Source organism: Callospermophilus lateralis, chromosome 3 (assembly GCF_048772815.1).
Source record: "Callospermophilus lateralis isolate mCalLat2 chromosome 3, mCalLat2.hap1, whole genome shotgun sequence".
In the NCBI taxonomy this organism is placed as follows: domain Eukaryota; kingdom Metazoa; phylum Chordata; class Mammalia; order Rodentia; family Sciuridae; genus Callospermophilus; species Callospermophilus lateralis.
Window position 1 is genome coordinate 102,282,262 of NC_135307.1, and position 18,662 is coordinate 102,300,923.

Below are 18,662 nucleotides of genomic sequence, written 5' to 3' on the forward strand. Positions count from 1 at the left end.
AGATTCAATTTATTATATGCTAGGAGTCATCCTGGGCTCTGAGCTGTCATGGTAGAAGTGCTGCCCTGGCAAGATCATTCTGGAAGACGCCCTGTGAATGGGCTGGGAGGTGAGGTGTGTGTTGGACACTCTCTATGTCAGATCCTGGTTTTCTAGAGTTGAGTAGGTGGGAACCTGGGCTGGAGGTGGGTACGGGGAATGCCTCTTTCAAGTTGAGAAGGAAATGTAAGATGTTTTTCTTCACACCCTTTCCCCTTGGCTGGCAGCCACTATCAGCAGCAGAAAGCAAAGAGAAAATCTGTTTTTCTGGAGCCTGATAAGCAGAAGGACTCCCTGGGCTCCCAGGCAGTGCGGGTGGAGGAGGCGGGAGTTCAGCTGCTGTGGTTGGGTCATCGAGCATGGGAACTGCTTTTTAGGTTAACAGATAATGCCTGGCCAGGGAGTCCAGTCTGAGGTAAGGCCATCAAGTTCCTGCAGTGGCTGGAATTTCACTGTGTGACTTTGAACAAGCCACTTAATCTCTTCAGGAAATGGAGTGGCTAGAACACTCATCTGGAAAATGCGTGGCTAGAACAAATGACAGGCTCCTTCCAAGATGAAGACTCCACCAACTCAGAGAACCGAGGACTCATTAACTGAGGCAATCACTCATCAGGTTTAGCAAGCCTTTGTGCTTCCCAGAGAACTATCCTGTTTTGTGAAAATTTGGTTTGAGAATGAAGCCTTTGTTTAAAAAAAAAAAAGAAAAAGAAAAAGGTGTGGAATGTTCAATTCACACATTTCTCTGAAATCCAGAGTGTTTTTGGAGGCCAAGAGACAACAAAGTGAGGTAGCCTTCAGTCTTTCTTTTTAGTAATGCAGAGGTAAATAACTTCCTAATGAAGGAATCTGCTAATTGAGTACTCAATTTAGGAACAGAGGGTGCTAACAATTTATTTTTATGTAGGGTGTTTGGAAGTTGACAGAATTTTCTCATAGAGACATTGTTATAAATTGGGGTTGGATTTTCAGGCCAACTAACAGAAGTAGATTTAGTCCATGACACAGCTAAAACATTTTGTCTTGCTATATTTATTTATATATATTTATATACAGATATACATACACATATGCATATATACGCACACATACATAAACACAGTATATGATAGTGTGTGTGCTTGTTCAATATTATATACCTAGTGTCTTAGTCAGCTTTTTCACTGCTGTGACCAAAAAACCTGATGGGAAAAATTTTATAGGAAATACCACTTAGTTAACTCCTACTGGGAGGATTAACATCCTGATTAGGTTAAGGTGCTCATAACCTAATCATTTCACCTCTTAACTTTTTTTTTTTTTTTTTTTTTTTTTTAAGAAAGAGTGAGAGAGGAGAGAGAGAGAGAGAGAATTTTTAATATTTATTTTTTAGTTATCGGCGGATACAACATCTTTGCTTGTATGTGGTGCTGAGGATCGAACCCGGGCCGCACGCATGCCAGGCGAGCGCGCTACCGCTTGAGCCACATCCCCAGCCCACCTCTTAACTTTCTTGCATTGTCTCACACATGAGCTCTTGGGGGACACCTCATATCTAAGCCATAACACCAGATGCTTAAAACCTATATCAAGCTAAATAATTCAATAAATTTGGACTGTGAGTGCACCATGTGTCGGGTGCTGAGCAAGGCTGGGTCCACACCAGCAGGCCCACCCAGAGGGGCTCACCATCTGGCTCTGGAGTCAGGCTACCCATGGTTACATCCTGGCTCGTTTGCTTACTGGCTTAGTAACTACTTAAGCAAGTGACATAACTTCTCAGTGCTTCCATTTCTTCACATGTAAGCAAAGAATAACAATAGTTAATAACGGTGCCTCCCTTAGTGGAGGGAACTTAAGAATTAAATGAGATGACCCAAAGACAGCGCTTGGCATGATGCCTGACATACGGTAAATGCTCAGTGGATGCTGTGCTTGCTTGGCCCAGGGCTGTGTCCTTGGTGGAGCCACCAGCAGTTCACTTGGGCTTCTTGTTCAGTTCCCCTGGCATGGGATGGGGTGGGGTGATAGCTAAAATTGGGGAGAAGCAGTGTAGGAAGGGAAGAAGGTTTAAAGGAAAATAGTATTGTCTTATTTGTCCTGGAGGCCAAGGTATTACTTAGTGGCATTGGGATTGGGACAAGAGGTGATCTCTAGAATCTAGAGAAGTGAATGCAGGCCAGAGGGGTTTGGGATCTACCTAGATGGTGAGGAAAGAAGGAAGGGACTGGTAGCCATGGAAGGGATGTGGGCAGGACCCCAGCAGTGACACGTGGTTCTTGTAGTATTAGTTTTGAAGGAGAAGTCCTGGGAAGGGTCTAATGGATGTGGGTAGGTCTGGAAACTGGATGTGGCCGAAACTTTGTTTAGTTGGTGGACTTTAGTTCTAGCCCCAGGTTTCATCTTTGGCCTTCACGCAGGCACAGTCTAATGAGGGATCTGAGGATTTTAGTTGGAGTCAGTTGGCAATCAGGATGAAGTAAGACCAGACCCTCCCAGGCAGCATCACTGTGGTTTCAAGCCCTATGCTGAGAGAATACCTGGTACTACATCCCAGGGAACGAGGACAGACCTTGGAAGGTTTACCTAAAGAAGACCAGGTAGGATGGCTTCTCCTCTGTCAGAGAGATGGTGAGAAGATGGAAGGGAGTATGGGAGATTCCAATTAGGGTTTGAATGTAAAAAAAAACAATCTGGCATTTCTGACTTTGAGTGAGTCATTTGAGTCCCCAGGTCTATGTTAGCTCACCTACAGAAATGGAAACTTTGATAGGTCAGAGAGAGGAAAGAACCTTTCTCTGACATGCAGACACCATCTTCTTAATCACACCGATGACCGTGACTTTGGAGACCACTAGATTCTATTGCCCATGAGTGTCTCTTTAGCTGGCGATTGCTTCTTTTCCACTTGTGGACATGTTTAACTGTCCTGTGGGATTTTTAAGTCTCCAAGAATGGCGCCATGCCTTATTTAACTCGTGTATTCAGTGAGCGTAGACAATCAGTGGTGGGCACTGAAGTCCTTAATTAGGTTCCCTTTTCTGACATTTTGTGGCTGTGGAAATGAGGCTCAGTGAGTTGTGATTGGCTCAAGTCAGATAGTCCCCGGGGCTGCCGTGGGTTCAGGACATGGGCTTCTATGCAGCCACTAGTATTCCTCCATTTAGGGCCACTTTCAGAGGTGTGGGAACTGTTAGGAGGTTTCAGTACAGTGACAGTACCTTGTTAAGCTCCTGCCCAAGGATGAACAGTTTGGGATGCCTTTAGTGTTTGACCAGAGATTTTGTGGCAAATGGCAGATTTTTCTAGATGTGAGGTCTGTTTCTTCTCAGAGACTCACTGTACCGTAATTGTCAAAGCTAGGCCTGGGATGGGGCCAGGCTCCCTGGATCCTCAACAGTAAGTCAATAGGAGCCCTGGCAAGGGACCTCCCCACTCCTGCAAACCTGGTCCCAGGGATGGGTTAGATCTCTGCAAATAATATCCAAAAGCATTTCCCAAACCCAGTGGGTCACCTGGGCTACTGCAGGTGGGCAGGCTACTACTGTGGGCAGGCTGGTGTGCAGGGCCCCTAAGGTCCAAGTCACTTGGTAGGTTCAGTGCTTGTGGTTCAGTAACTGGCAGCCAGTGATGTGGCTTGGGGCTGGGGAGGAGACTCCCTTCAGCTGGGCCTGGAGGGCAATCTGGAGCCCAGAGCCAAAGGCCAGTTAAGGACTGGGTTCCTCCACATGTGCAGGGTGGGTACTTCAATTTCATCAGCCCTTGGGTCATCCTTGCCTCTGCTACAATTTGTATCTAGATATTCCCTGAAGGCTCGTGTATTGAAGGTTTGGTCCTCAGCTGGTGGCACTTTTGGGAGGTGGTAGAAACATTAGGAGCCTGGGCTTACTTGAAGGATAATGGACCCAAATCTCTGAAACTGGGTCAAAATAAACCTTTCCTCCTTTGAGTTGATTTTCTCAGGTTTTTCTCACAGTAATAGAAAGCTGAGTGACACAGGCTTGCTCAGGACAGGCTGGATAAAGGGCTTAATAGGGAGAGGGTGAGGTATCCACAGTTACTGAGCAGCTGCTACCTGTGCCTAGCATTGTGCTGGGTCCCTGCACAGAGACATGAGCCCTGGTAGCACCACCTGGAATGGACATAACTTCCCCATAATACAGAGCAGAAAACAGAGGCTCTACTTCATAGCTGTTACATGATAAAAACAGGGTACTAATAATGGTGAGAGTCACCAATAATCGCTACAGTTTCGTTAGTGTGTCCTACATTCCTGTCCAAATGCTTCGTACTTTACACATGTTAAATCTCAACCTCATCATGACCTGCATGCCATTTCAAAACTGAGGAGACAATGGCTCATGAAGGGTAATTGATTGGCTTAGTGTCACGTGACTGATAGGTCAGTCAGGAACCCGAATCTGACTCTGGAAGCCCATGCTTCCTCATTACAGTTACATTGGTTTGTGGGAATGCAGCTTATGAAGTACCAGAGATTTTGTTCCCTGTAGACTTGAGGTGGGCAGGCTGAACCTGCAAGAGGTAGGTCTTTATGTGATGTGCTCAGCTAGGTTATGCTGCAATAATAAGCAGCTCTACATCTCAGTAGCTTAACATGAAGAAAAGCTTATTTCTTGTGCATGCTACATTTCCAGGGTGGGGTGAGGGTGGGTTACCTGACTCATCAGAGAGTCTCTAGAGAACCCAGGTGTTGTGATCTCTCCAGCAGTGGGAATGGACACGATGAACCACTGCTGGGCTCTTGGAGTATGAACGTGGATATGACGCATGCCACTTCTCACCAGTCATTGACCAAACTGGTCATATGGTCACACCTGACATAAAGAGGGCGGGGAATACTTGTGACTGGAGGGGAGAATGGAAATATTTGGGGAGTGCACTAATGCCCCGGGTGATTCATGGGGCATTCTGGTTGACATGCAAGGCACTCCAGATGGGAGTTGTTACAGAAACTGTAAGAGGTGGAACCTCGTTGAAGGGAATAGTTACTTGTGTCATGCCCTTGGGGACTACATCTTGTTCTTCCCCTCTGTGTTCTGGCTGCCATGAGGTGAACAGCTTTGGTCTGCCATGCACTTTTGTCATTATGTTCTGCTCACCACAGGCCCAGAAACAATGGAGTCAGATAACTATCCACTGAGATCCTGAGACCCTGAGCCAAACTAAATCTTTCCTCTTCTAAGCTGACTCTCTCAGGTATTTTGTCACAGTAACAATAGAGTAGCCCATGCTAGAATGACCCTGGTGTTTGATGGACTTGGTTGCTCCACCCCTCTGCCTTTCCCAGTTCTTCAGAAGAGAAAGGTGACATTTTATTCTTCACTCAGAAAAGGAGTGACTTTGTGAGAGTTGTGCCCATAGCATGGCTGGGAGATAATTGGTCCAAGGAGAAAAACAGATGAAAGTCGCAAAGTCTCTGCCTAGAAGGAAGTCTGATTCTACTCTGTAACTTCTGGATGGGCATCACAATTCCTTCCTGGACCCTTTTTGCTCTTTCTACCGTAAGTGGTACTTTGACACACGTCACTCTGTTCCTTCATTTTTCATGATCTGTGCAATGAATAGATTCATAAACTCTACTCCTGTTTCTAAGAAAACCAAACTGCAGTTGAGAGGAATTTTTACATGGGCAAAACTTCAGAGTGCGCAGATGAGCACACCTGGATCAGGACGTTTCTGTTTCTGGCCCTGTTTTGCCTGCCAGTCAGGTGACACTGGCTGCTGACCCCAGAGTGGCCTGCAGAGAGCCAAATGCAGGCTTTGCAGGGGTCTCCTGTGCTCCACCTGGGGGTGGTAGGAATCGTGTCCATGCTGGACAAGAGTATTAGTCTTTTGCCCCCCAAGGCCATGCCAGTCCTTCCCACCCTCCAGTCCTGGTTGGCATTGTTTTTGAGCCATGCTGGTAGAGGGACAAAGGGAAAAGGCAGTCATTTTCTACATGGTAATTTGCTCCAGTGTGAGGGTGCAAAGAGGCACTCATGAGATTGGCCATCAGATTGACATTCTTGTTCTAAGCATTTTTATTTAAGTTTTTTAAAATTGCATATTTTTTACAGTTGAGGTTTGATCCTCTCAGCATTTGTGAACACATGGTAGCAGCAAAATGGAAAAGTGGAAGGATCAGTTTTCATAAAAAACAAAATTTCTGGGAAGGGGAACAGTGCAGAACTGTGGCTTTGCTTAACACCTGTGAGCTTCCTGATCCAGCCTTGGGTTTGTCTTGGAGGGCTTTCTACACCTCCCCAGGAGGCAATGCTCGGGAAAACCCTCTTGTTTATCTTCTTTTAAAAAAATCCTGTTGGACCCGTCCAACATGTGTGTCCTGACAGCGTGAGCTGGTTTGCAACCATTTGTAAGGACATGTGGTCTTTCTGTGACCAAATTAATCTAATTGAGAGTCTAACCCCTGCTATTTTCCTGTCTCCACCCCCCCACCCCCCACCCCCGTTTTTTTTTTTTCCCAGTGACATAAAACTCTGGAGCATGGGATTGTCTGGGTGGAGTCCCTTTCTGCTCAGCAGCTCCTTGAAGGTTGACAGCACAGCCAGGGGGGTGTTGGGTACAAACATAAATTTCACATGCTGGTCACAGGGTCACATTAGACTAGCCTTCATGTGTGTGGGGGGTCTTAACAATATGACATAAGTTCTTTTATGTCCAAGAGAGTGAGAGGACCCAGGGAGACTGAGAAATGTTTTGTAAAATTTTTAAAAGGGGTGGTGTTAAAATAAAAGGCCACCGTGCAGTTAGAAGTATAGAACTCTGAGCTGTGTTTTAGAGAAGCCCCTGCATGCAGTCTAGTGAGTGTGGGCTTAGTTAGCTAAAGCTCCCAGTTGGCAGGTTTGGATTCTTCTTTTCCCTTCCATGGCTAAGTGGGGGATGGGTGTTGCCCTCCCCGCTTTGGAAGAACCTAGTAGCAACTCGCAGAGGTCCCATGTGGAGCCAGAGAGCTGGGTTCAAGTGCTGGTTGTGTGGCTTTGGCCTGCCTGACTTGAATGTATAGCCATCCTCAACAGAGCTCTTACTCTGTGCCTGAAGCAATGCTAAGTGCTTTGTATAATGTCTTGGGGTTCATTTTTTCAGACAACTGAGGCTCTGAGAAGAAGAAGCAAGGCCAATTCAGGTCTATTGATGCCCAGGCCTGAGCTTCCCCCCCCCCTTCTTTTTCTTGATAACATTCACATAACACAAAAATTCACCATTTCCATATAATTCAGTGTTTATTGATTAACATTTTGAGTAACCATTACCACTGTCTAATTCTAAGACATTTCCATCACTCTCAGATGAAGTCCTGTCATCTGAATTCCCTCTCCCCACATCCTTTGTCAACCGCCAGTCTTTTTTCTGTCTCTCTGGACTTGCCTATTCTGGACATTTCATTTGAACAGAATCAAACTGTATGTTGAGGCCTGAACTGTTACGCATGTTGCCTTTTGGGAAAATCACTATTTTCCCTAATTTAATGCAGAGCATTTTATCATAGATGTTTTTATTCCCATTTTGAGTATCTCCAATTTATTGTGTGGCTCTCATGAGAACCTATGTGAAATGCATTTTGTGAGTAAGTATGAGGATTTTATTATCACAACTTTTATTTTGGACCTGTGTCTGAGTTGCAGACCACTCTGTGAATCTTGCTGTCTTCTTGATAATTTAAAGGGAAGCCATATTAACTTATTTCACTTTGTAAAGGAGGTTAATTATATTTTAAGTGTCGTAATTATTGAGCTACTGCAGAAAAAAAACTGAGTAATCAAATATGATAAAAGGGAGTTTTAGGCAGTTCCATACACAGGAAGAATATCAGCAAAGCAACAAAAACACAGGATGTAAATAAAAATTTCGTGAAACATTGTCTGTTTAGCCTTGAGTTATGGTAAGTTAGTGACTGCAGAGAGAGAATTAGCTAGTACCACTTTGTTCTGCCTTATTGGCAGGAAGTTTCCTTCATTAGATATGGTCCTCCGCTCTAGGTGGTGGCTATTGTACTCAGGGATGCTGACACAAATGCCCTGGATAAGCTGACAGCCTTTGGAAATAACACACTAATGTGATGTTGTAGGAGTGAAACCTCTGCACTTCTTCATTTACTTAATTCCATGATTGCCTAATATGGCCCGATTTCTTCAGGTTCATTCTAGAATCCTACACTGTTAGAGCTACCAGGGACATTGAAGTTAACTAGACTGACCCTTTCATGTTAGGAGGAAACTGAGGGCAGATGGAAGTTCAATGACTCCTAAAGTAATCATGCAATAGGTTGCAGGGTGCATCTTTTAGCAAAATGAAATTGAATATTATCTATTCTTGGCTTTGGAATTGACTCTTCCTTGAAGATATTTGAGGATTTGGTAATGAGCACCCTTAACTTATTTGTCACTTCCTTTCATCACACTTACTCCCGTCTTAGAGTTGCGCTAAGAAGCATGAAGGACTTGACTATTTGGGAGCTGAGCCCACACCCCTTCCAGAGTCTGAGCAGTGTCTGAGTGGCTTAGATCTTGGGCCACGGTGGGATCTGCAGACCAGCACCATTATCATCACCTGGGAGCTGGTCAGAAATGCAGCGCTGGGCCTGCTTCAGGCTTCTTGAGCAGAAGAAGTGTGTTATTGAAATTCCCAGGTTATTCCTATGTTCATTTGAATTTGAGAAGTTCCAGATTAGAAACTGTAGGCCACTGAAATTACAGATGACTAGGGAAAGGGCTGAAGGGAGCTCCTTATGACCAAAATATATGTGTTTCTATACCTAAAGAAGTTACTGTTGCTCAGCTGGGGAGAAGCTGAAGGCACAACACAAGGAGTGTGGTTTCCTATTGTCTCCAAGTAAGGAAGGGACTTATTATTGGTGACTTAGACCCTCCTTGTGCAGTCGGGAGTGGACTTGCACAGTTGTGTTGGGGAAAAGACAGTAACCCTCTAACAAATGAGCTGACCTGGGACACTTCGGTACCTCTCAGCTGGGATCCTGCAACCTCAACACACTGGAGCGTGGGGTGGCCAGCGAGATGGAACTGACAAACCAACATTCCACTCCCTGGCCTTCCTGGTCTCCACGCCTCAGCTGTTTTCACTCATTCAGCAGAAAAAGGGAGACAGAAAAGAAACAAAAGCTGGCCATGGCAGAGGCCTTGTTAATTAGTAAAACCTGATATGTCTGTGTGTTGGGTCTGTACGAGGATGAGCCAGGCGGCCCGTCGTGGTGACTTGTTCTCCGTCAGGAGCGAGACTGTCAGATGTCAGATTTGTGCTCTACAAAGTGTTCTGACCAGGCAAAACACTCGGAAAGGGCCACTGTTGGTGATGTTTGGAGATTTTGTGTTTGTTATGAGTAGAATATCCCCTGTTACAGGGACAGTGTGAATATTTCTCAACGTGGGCATTAATCACAAGAGCTGTTAAACAGGTCATTATTTGTATCTGGTAAAGAGTGTAGTTTTGTTCTTTTTGTTTGTGTGATTCAAGTAAATATTCTTTTTTCCCCCTCCTTTTAAATTAGTAATTGGAGCACGTGATTAAAAATTAAGTATTTTAAAAGTAGTAGAAATTTAGCAATTCAACATATTAAAATATTCCTCTTTGGGAAGAATTGTTTTCTTAGTTGCTATCAATTTCCCAATTGATTGGGAAAGGGCTTAAATTTTTAATGAATTAGCCAGCCAAGGAAACTGACTTTTTCCTTGAAATAAAATGGGGGTCATCTTTGCGCAGTTGATCTGGAAAGACTCTGAGACCATCTTCATGGTCTCTTTTGAGAAGAGTAGGCTTCATTTGTAGCTGGTAAAAATATGCAGGTCATGGCCTGAAGCCAAGCATGGTGATGGACAAGCACAGTGGCTAAGCTGTGCATAGTCCCTCCCTTTTGGGAAACAGATATAGGTTTTGTTGGTCTACCAACCATAATAACACACCTGCAAGAGCAGTCGCCTCACTTAACCAGATACTGACACTAATGTGCTGGGTAGGTGCTTCATCCCCTTTTACAGATGAGGAAATGGGCTCTGTGAGGCCAGGTCCAATGGAAGACCTTAGCAAGCGGCACTTTTCTGAGTTTGAATCTGATATGGCCAACTGCAAAGCCTCTGTTCCCTCCTCTACGCTGTTAGATACTATTGGTACTAGAGGCACTAACCACTGAACAACATCCACAGCTTTTCTATTTTTTTATTTTGAGATAGGGCCTCACTAAGTTGCTGAGGCTGGCTTTGAATTTGGGAGCCACCTGCCTCAGCCTCCCGAGCTGGTGGGATTACAGGTGTGCTATGCATTTTTTTAAGTAAAGGTGAAAATTCTATTCTGGAGATGATTTATGGTTGTTGCTTAGCCTGTGATGCATGTTTGTGTGCAGAGGAGGGTGCTTGGCAAAGTCACAGGACAAAAGCTGCACCTTCCAGGAATACCAAGCTTACAGTATTTTTAATATAAAAAGAGACATGGTGTAAAATGAAAAATGTTAGTTGTCAAATGCAAGACTTACAGACATTTTTAGTGGAAAAACTGAGTATTGAAAGCAGTTTTTCACAGCCCTTGGGATTTCTCTCACCCTATGTTGGACTTCTCTACTTGAGGATTGGTTGGGTGGAAAAGCCGGAGAATCACTCATGCAATTGCAAGTCCTGGGCCATCTGGGCCTTTTCTACTCTCCCAGCTATATGTGGTGAAAAGGAATTGCTTAACTATGTAAACGAGCGTGGGAGAGTTGGCGCTCTGCTCTGTTTGTACAGCTGCTCCAGGGCTCCGCTATCTTTCGTGGCCCAGAAGTGCTTGTGAATCGGCCAGGAAGGGGTTTCAGAGGCTGGAGGAGGTGAGAACTTGGCTGAGGAGGTGAGTTGTCCTCCAAGTGCCTGTGGCCATTGATGGTCAGCGTTGAAAAAGAAAATGTACATGTTGAATTCCCATGGTTCAAAAATTCCAAGATGGTTTGCAATTGAGAACTTCTCCCTACTTTTTCCATAGTTGCAGTTTCTTCCTCACAGCCAGTCTCTAGTGGAGCCCAGTAGATATGTATCTATCCCCCCTTACCTTCATTTTGTGCACACAGAATGGCACTATGTGCTCTATTCTGTCTTATTCCTCACTTTCTCATTTTTTCCCTCCACCTCCACAGAATACCATTGAACCCATGCAACTTATTTAGTGCCTGATGAATTGGCATTTGGCTGTTGGCAGTCTTTGGCTATCATAGTGCCATATGTATGCTATTTTGCATTCATGTAGGATGAAGTGCTAGAAAGTACAAGAGACCAAAGGAAGGTACATTATAATTTCAATTATATACTACCAAACTGGAGTTCCTACCCAGTTTCTCATCCTCCCAGCAATGGATGAGGGTGCTCTCCCAGCAATGGATGAGGGTGCTCATCTCCTCATCCTACCCACGCTCAGTATGGTCAAATCTTTTGACATTGGCTGCCTGATAGGTGAAAAAAAAAAAAAAAATGATTTGAGTTCGACTTTTAGTGATGGTCCAGTCTTGAAAAACAATAGAAAATTACACATTTCCTACTTTTGCCTCTGTAAATATTACCTAATACAGTGTTTTCAACTTCCTGGGGTGGCAAAAGAATCAGAGTTGATTTTTGTTAAGCTATTTATGACGTCTGTATGAGTGAATAATGAAATGCTAAAAAGCAAATCCACAGGATCCTTTTAAAAATAAGCATCACAAGGGGCTGATGTAGCTAAGTAAATCAAAAGCATGCTCTTTGGTTTCCTTTCCGATGGCACATCCTCTCTAATCTTGTTATGACTCGTAGGACTTAAGATCAAAGCGTCACAGAAACACAGGCTCAGCACTGTGAGTGGGGTCTCAGTGTTTGTGCCCGGTGACCTCTGTCTGAGTAGCTTTTTCTTCTCACCCTATCATGCTGTGGTTCTGTGGCTTTTGGAAAAGAAGATGCCTAGATTGAAGCATTTCAGAGTGGAGAGGCCTGGGAGGTGCTCTAGACCAGTTTTTTTTTTTTTTTTTTTTTTTGCTGGCAGTTCATAGATAAGAGCCTCAGGTAGTACTTGCCTCCAACAAAGGGACAGTAGTTTTATTTGTCTTTTTTGATTCCAGGACTGCTATAGGCAAATTACATATGGTTTCAGGAAAAGAAATTTGCTCTATGAACTTTGTATAAAATAGTGAACTGGGTGTGTGGAGAAGGGGGTGGGGGAGGGCCAGGACAGGAGAGTGCTTCTAGAAAGATTTGCCTACACAGGCTTCTAAGTTCTTTGTAAACATAATGCGGTTCACCATAACGTGAAGACATAGAGAAAAGCATATTCACTTTACAAAGGATCACAAGAGGACTAAGTGTGTGGACACACACAAACGGTGTGTGATACACACAAACTCCCCGGAGTTATGCTCAGCATGTGCCTCTGTGAAAGTTGGGGTTGGGATTATCCCTGCCAGCCGGGAGCTGAGCCATGAACTTGCACACCAAATTCTGCACATCCATACACGGTCCAGTGGCCTTATCTAGCATGTCAGGGCGCTAGTCAGACCCAGAGCCAGGGTCAACCAGTCTAGTTGTTGGTATCTTCATTTTCCTGAGTCTTCTAGGTGAAAGACCCACTGCAGATGTGTTTTTTGCTTTACTGAAAGGTTCAGACAGATATCTATGGTCTGCGTTTCCTCCCACAAACACTTCAGCAAACCACTGGGACGAGCGCAGCAAACCCCACGCCATCGTTGCTGTGGTCTCCAGGTCTCCCCTTCTCTCTTTCCTTTTTTTAAGCAGCTATATTAAGATATGATTCACATGACATACAGCCTAGTGGTCCTTAGCACGTTCACAGAGTCGTGCAACCATCGCCACAGGCCATGCTGGAACATTTTCATCCCCTGACTCAAGAAATCCCATACCTCTTAGCAGTCTCTCCTGCCCACTCCCCATATTCCTCCTGGCCAACCATTTAACTCCTTTCCCATCTTTGTAGATTTGCTATTCTAGAAATTTCATGTAAATGTCATATGGGATTTTTTGGGGGACTGGCTCATTTCACTAGGCAGAATCTTCTCAAGGTTCATCTGTGTTGTAGCATGCAATCAGTATTTCTTTCTTCTTTGTGGTCAAATAATATTCTACTCTATACTATGCCAACATGCCCTATTTTTTTTCTTTTATTCATTCATTTGTTGATGGACTTTGGGGTTGTTTCACTTTTTGAATATTATGAATAATGATGCTATGAACATTCATGTACAAGTTTTTTGGGGAACATTCATTTTTATAACTGTTAGGTGTTTACCAATGAGTGAAATTATCAGGCTCTCAATAACTCTAACATTTTGAGCAGCCATCAAACTATTTTTTAACGTGTCTACACAACTTTATACCCCCCTAGCAATGTCCGAGAGTTTTCTCTACATCCTCCCCAGCACTTGCTCTTGTCTTCTTAATTATAGCTGTTCTGTGTGGGTGTAAATTGGCACTTCATTGTGGTTTTGATTTGCCCTTCTCTAATGACTAATGATGTTAGCATCTTTTCGTGTGCTTATTGGATTTTTGTAAATCTTCTCTGCAAAGATATCTAATTGGCTTTTTGGCCATTTAAAATGACTCATTTATCTTTTTTATTAATTTGAAGAATGTTTTATATATTTTTTTATGTGTGTCCTTTATTGAGCATTTGATTTGTAAATATTTTCTCTCACTGAAGGGGTTATCTTGGCAGCATCCTGATGGTACCATTTGTAGCACATAAGGTTTTGAATTTGAAGGAGCCTCGTACCTTTTTGTTTTATCAATTGTGCTTTTTGGTGTTGAAGTTTGGAAGTCTTCACCTAACTTGGGATCACAGATATTGAATCCTGTGTTTTTCTTCCATGGATTTTATAGTTTTAGCTTTTACATTTAGATCTATGATGCATTTTTTAGTTCATTTTTCTGTGTCACGTATGGAAAGAGTCTTACTCCATTCCTTTGTGTATGGCTATCCAGCAGTTGAAGGCCATGTGTTCCCCACTAAATGATTCTGACATCCTGTTGAAACTGATTGACAGTAAATGTAAGGGTGTATGTCTGGATTTCCTGTTGTATTCCTTGATCTCTATGTCCTATGTCAGTACCACCCTGTCTTGATACTTTTGGCGTTGTGTCCTCTTAAGGCAAAAGAGTTAGGACAGGAATGGGCTAGTGTGATTGGCTATTGAATTCTTTAGATCATTCCTCTGGATTTCAACAACGTTTCCTTTCTCCTGTGTTTGTCTCTGTGGTGCATTCTCTTGCTGGTTTCATTAGAAGATGGTATCCAAGTAATCCTGAGAAATTCCAGCCACCGGCACCTTAGTTTACTCCTAGCGATGTCACCTAACCTTACTGTAAACTCAGCTGCTTGGTGCTAATGGGTCTTCTCAGATGTATAGAATGAAACATTTGGGGTTGTAAAAAGACGCTCTGGTTTCTGAAACTCTCTTATTGGTTAAGATCAGGATAGTACAGCTTACACCACTGTGAATTGGGTGCAGCTTGAGCCACTTTCAGATGATAGCGCCTAGAGCATGGCTCTGAGCGTGACTATTTTGTTTTATATTGGACATTAACAAACCTGTGCACACAAGCCATCCTCCATCGTGAGCTTTTATTAAGGGCCCTGCCCATGACAAAGGGCGGGAAAGTGAACACATTGGAAGTCGAGCTGAGTCAGGTTCTGGATTCCATCTTCCCGAGTGCAGTTCTTTCTAAGTGATCTTGAGCAATTTAATCTACCCGAGCCCCAATCTCCTCGTCTTGAGGAGAGCAGCACTCACCATGAGGCTTGTTACATGGTGGCGAGCCCACGGAAAGCACATAGCACAGGCGAGAGCTGGCAAGTTTCTCTACAGAGTCAGATGGCAAATCTTTTGGGCTTTGTGACAGCCTCTTTGGGTTTCTGGCTGTCTCTGCCATGGTAGTTTTAAGGCAGCCACATTTGCGTACAAGTGGGCGTGGCTGTGTTCACAGAGAAACTTGTTGTTTGTTTACTTTTCTTTTTTTTTTTTTTGTCACTGAGAATTGGAACCCAGGGCCTTGTGCATGCACAGCACAGCACGTGCTCTCCCACCCATTGAGCTTCACCACCAGCCTGCTTCATTTATTAAAAACAGTGAGCAGGCTGGATGTGGCCTACAGGCTGTCATTGCCAAGCCCCCTCCAGCCCTAACCAAGCACAAAACCTGGCACATGGTGGGTTTTCGTAGATGTCAGCTATTCACAGCCCAGGGTCTGCCTGTGGACTCCAGTTCCCTTGTTCATGGCTCCTTGTTTTTAACAGAATGTTGAGGTCCTGGCCAGCCGGAGCAATGCTTCAGAGCAAAGCCAGGTGGGAGCTGCCATCCGCGAGAAGGCTTTAAAGGAGGAGAACGAGAAGCTGCGGGAAAGAATTGGAGAGCTGGAGCGGAGAATGGCTCAGCTGCAGAGGCAGATGGAGGACGTGAAGGGTGATGAAGCCCAAGCGAAGGAAATGCTCAAGAAGTGCCAGGTGAGGCTCGCAGTTTGCGCTTTCTTTCTGGTGAGTGGCCTCTGACACTGGGAAGGGGTTTATTACCAGAACTTTGTAGGAAAAGTCAGTCGGAGTATATCCTCTCTGTGAGAGCCGCTTCTTTTGTTCCTCCAGAAGAGGTGTAAATGGGAGGCCTGGGAACAGGGATGATGAGGTCAGGGTGGGAAACCACGACCCTATGTCAGACCCTTTTACCTGTGGAGGCTTCAGGGGCCTCCGAGCCCCTGCAGAAGCCACCTTTGCACCACCATTAGGCTGATTCTCACTTGAAACTGTTGTTTCTTAACACGTAGTTGATGTTTTTGAGGTTGCACAGGTTTTACCAAACCAATTATCCAGTTTGCTAGACCTCTGAAAGTGAGAAACTATTAGCAAGAGATGCACACACCCATCTCAGTAAACAAAGGCAGCTGCCAGTGAAGAGGAAACCCTGGGTATCTATCCGCATCACCTGTAGACCTTTCACAGAGCTGACTGAGCCTGGGACTGTTCCAAACCTGTAGCTTCTGAGACTCCAGGAGCATAAATATTTGTATTTTCAAAAATGTCCTAGATAATTTAAACGTTTACATGCGGCTAGAACTGGAACTGCAGACAGGCTTACACATCTAAGAAGCCAGCGTCTGTGTGTCATGTGTCATCTTGCACCCATGACGGCATGTTGTGACCACAGCCACACTGTGGATGTCTGAGTTGGCCTCCGAGGCACAGCACGTGTCTCGGCACTCCCTGACCCAGTGTTTCATTGTAGGGTGAAATGCAGCAGCTGGAGGAGGCCCTTGTGCGTGCCAAAAAGGAAGAAAAAGAAGCCATGTCAGCCAGAAGGATCCTAGAGAGTGAGCTTGCAGATGCACAGGTAAACATGGTGGGCTGTCATCTTTGCTCCCTCGTGAAGGGGCAGGCAAAGATTGCCACTGTCATCTCCTTTCAGATAGTACTCTTTCACCTATAATAATCACTTGAGCATCTGACTGTCCATCTGTACTGATGGTTCTCACCTGGGGGGACATTTGGCAATGTCTGAAGACATTTTGGCTGTCACAACTGGGGGTGATACTGGCACCTAGTGGGTGGAGGCCAGAGATGGTACTCAACATCCTTGAAAGCTCAGGACAGCCCCCACTACAAAGAATCATGTGGCCCACACATCAGTGGCGCCGGGGTTGAGAAACCTTCGTCTATATATTAAAGAGCTTGACAGCTTTCCAAAGATAAAAGATGAATTGTGTGAGAAGGCTGGCAGGATTGGTCCCCAAGGCGATGTGCAGTCAGCTTTCTGGCTGAAGCCAATTTCCCTTCTCCTCTGGGCAAATGCACTCCGCAAAGTACAGTCCTTTAGGATGGCTATTAAAAGGAGCAGGAGGAAGTCATTTCCTTGAAACTAGATAGCTATCTCTATTCAAAACCAGTAGGTTCTTGGAAAATGAGATTTTCCCATTTGAAGGTTAGAAAGATTATTTGAAGTACATTCTAACAAAACCCCACACTGAAGTTCTAAATTGAGTTTGCATAGGGACCTCATTGTGATCCAGGTATGTCCTTCCTTCTGCTGGTTGTCGGGTTTTAAAGAACCTGCACCACACATCCCTCAGGCGAGTTTCTGTGGTGATAAAAGCCCATGGGGGGTGGAGGGTTGAGAGTTAGCTAGAAGGAAGTTGCTACAGTTTTGCATTAGGGACCAACCACTTGTCAACAGGGACAGGTGGGGTCTGGGCACGGTAAGTATTAATTGCTGAGTCAGGATTCATCTTTGTAAATGCCTGATGACAGCTTTCCTTTACTGCTGTTTCTCCTTGGGTTGTAGAGCAGGAATCACACAGGGCAACCATAACTCAGGCCTCTCACATCCAAATAGTGTCTGCCCCTTGGGTTTGAATGAGAACCTATTTCTGCATGAAGCCCTGTTTTTTCTGATTTCCTTGTCTGACTGCTTTTGTTTTTCTTTCTTCCTCCTTCAAGTCTAGATCTTTGTTACAAACTCTTATTGAGATGGTTTTGTGCGGATGGCAATTTTACTGTGCTGCCAGTTAAAACTCATGATGGTTGGTATTGTCCAACTAGTGGCCCAAACGTGGGGCTTACATTTGTGAGTTAGTTGGGGGGCAGAAAGAAAGGAGAAAATGTGTAATAATAGGGGAAAAAAATCCACACCTCCATGTCAGGTCCACACTAAGAATGAAGTGCAGCTGTAGAGTCTCTCAGGACATTTTTGGCTAAACAAGAACATTGCCCACATGGGGAAGTAGTTCACCACCTGTGGACTGAACTAATTCCTGTATAGAACAGAAGAGGGCCTATGGGGCCGGCCCACAGATCCTCATGTCATTGCTGCCCCCATCCCCTCCTGATGTCTAGCCTGGCCTCAGATTATTCCCGACATGTTACTTTTGGGGACAGTGATCCCAGTGGTGTGGAGAAGGCACAAATGCTTCAATGCAGTGTGTAGCTCCACACCTTGATCAATGGCAAGAATTTAAAATTGGCCTGATGGTTTCACCATCTTTACCTAAATTAGCTGGTCTCAGGAGTATCATGAAAAATATATCATCACTATTATTAAAAATACATCATCACTCCAAAATATTTTTTCTCTAATATTGAGGTCCAGATCGACAGCTTCTTTCATTCAATAACTTATTTGCATGCCTCTTGTCCTTAAAACTGGCAACCAAAAGGGAACTTTACCCTTGAGGAAGAGGAAAGAGTAGCTGATATTTTTTTCACACAACATTTTACATTTAGTGACCTTAGTATCTGTTGCAGCTTTACATGTGATAAATATTTATTTTCATGGCAACTGGAGACAATGGTGAACTTCTACCCGATTTACTGTGACACAGACTGTGGCAGAGGGATGTAAAAGGTGTCGTTCTTGGTTTGCTTGACCCTATCCCCTGGTCCAGGACTCTGCTACTAGCTAGGCTATTTGAACTGCATTCAAGGCAAAGGTGTCTATCATTCTGATTCCTGGTTACTTCTGCAGATGGGGAGGTGAAGAAACATTTTCTGGGGAAGCCACAGTTCTCTCCTTCAGGGATGGAATCTATTCTGTCTTCTTCCCCAACCCTACTGGGCTTCTGTGCATAGCAGACAATAGAGGGAAAAGCTCCAAGGATTCCACTGTTGTTGTCTACAGTTATTGTGGCAAA

The 18,662-nt window shown here is 44.4% G+C and overlaps 1 protein-coding gene across 2 annotated transcripts in view; it reads left to right on the plus strand.

Moving 5' to 3' along the window:
* The window catches only part of Cgnl1 (cingulin like 1), a 151,523-nt gene that overhangs the window by 104,311 nt on the left and 28,550 nt on the right, over nt 1–18,662 (plus strand). For both annotated transcript variants that reach the window (XM_076850847.2, XM_076850848.2), the window contains 2 exons: nt 15,286–15,492; nt 16,265–16,369. In XM_076850847.2, coding sequence (XP_076706962.2) covers nt 15,286–15,492; nt 16,265–16,369 — 312 coding nt within the window. The remainder of the gene's footprint in view (nt 1–15,285; nt 15,493–16,264; nt 16,370–18,662) is intronic.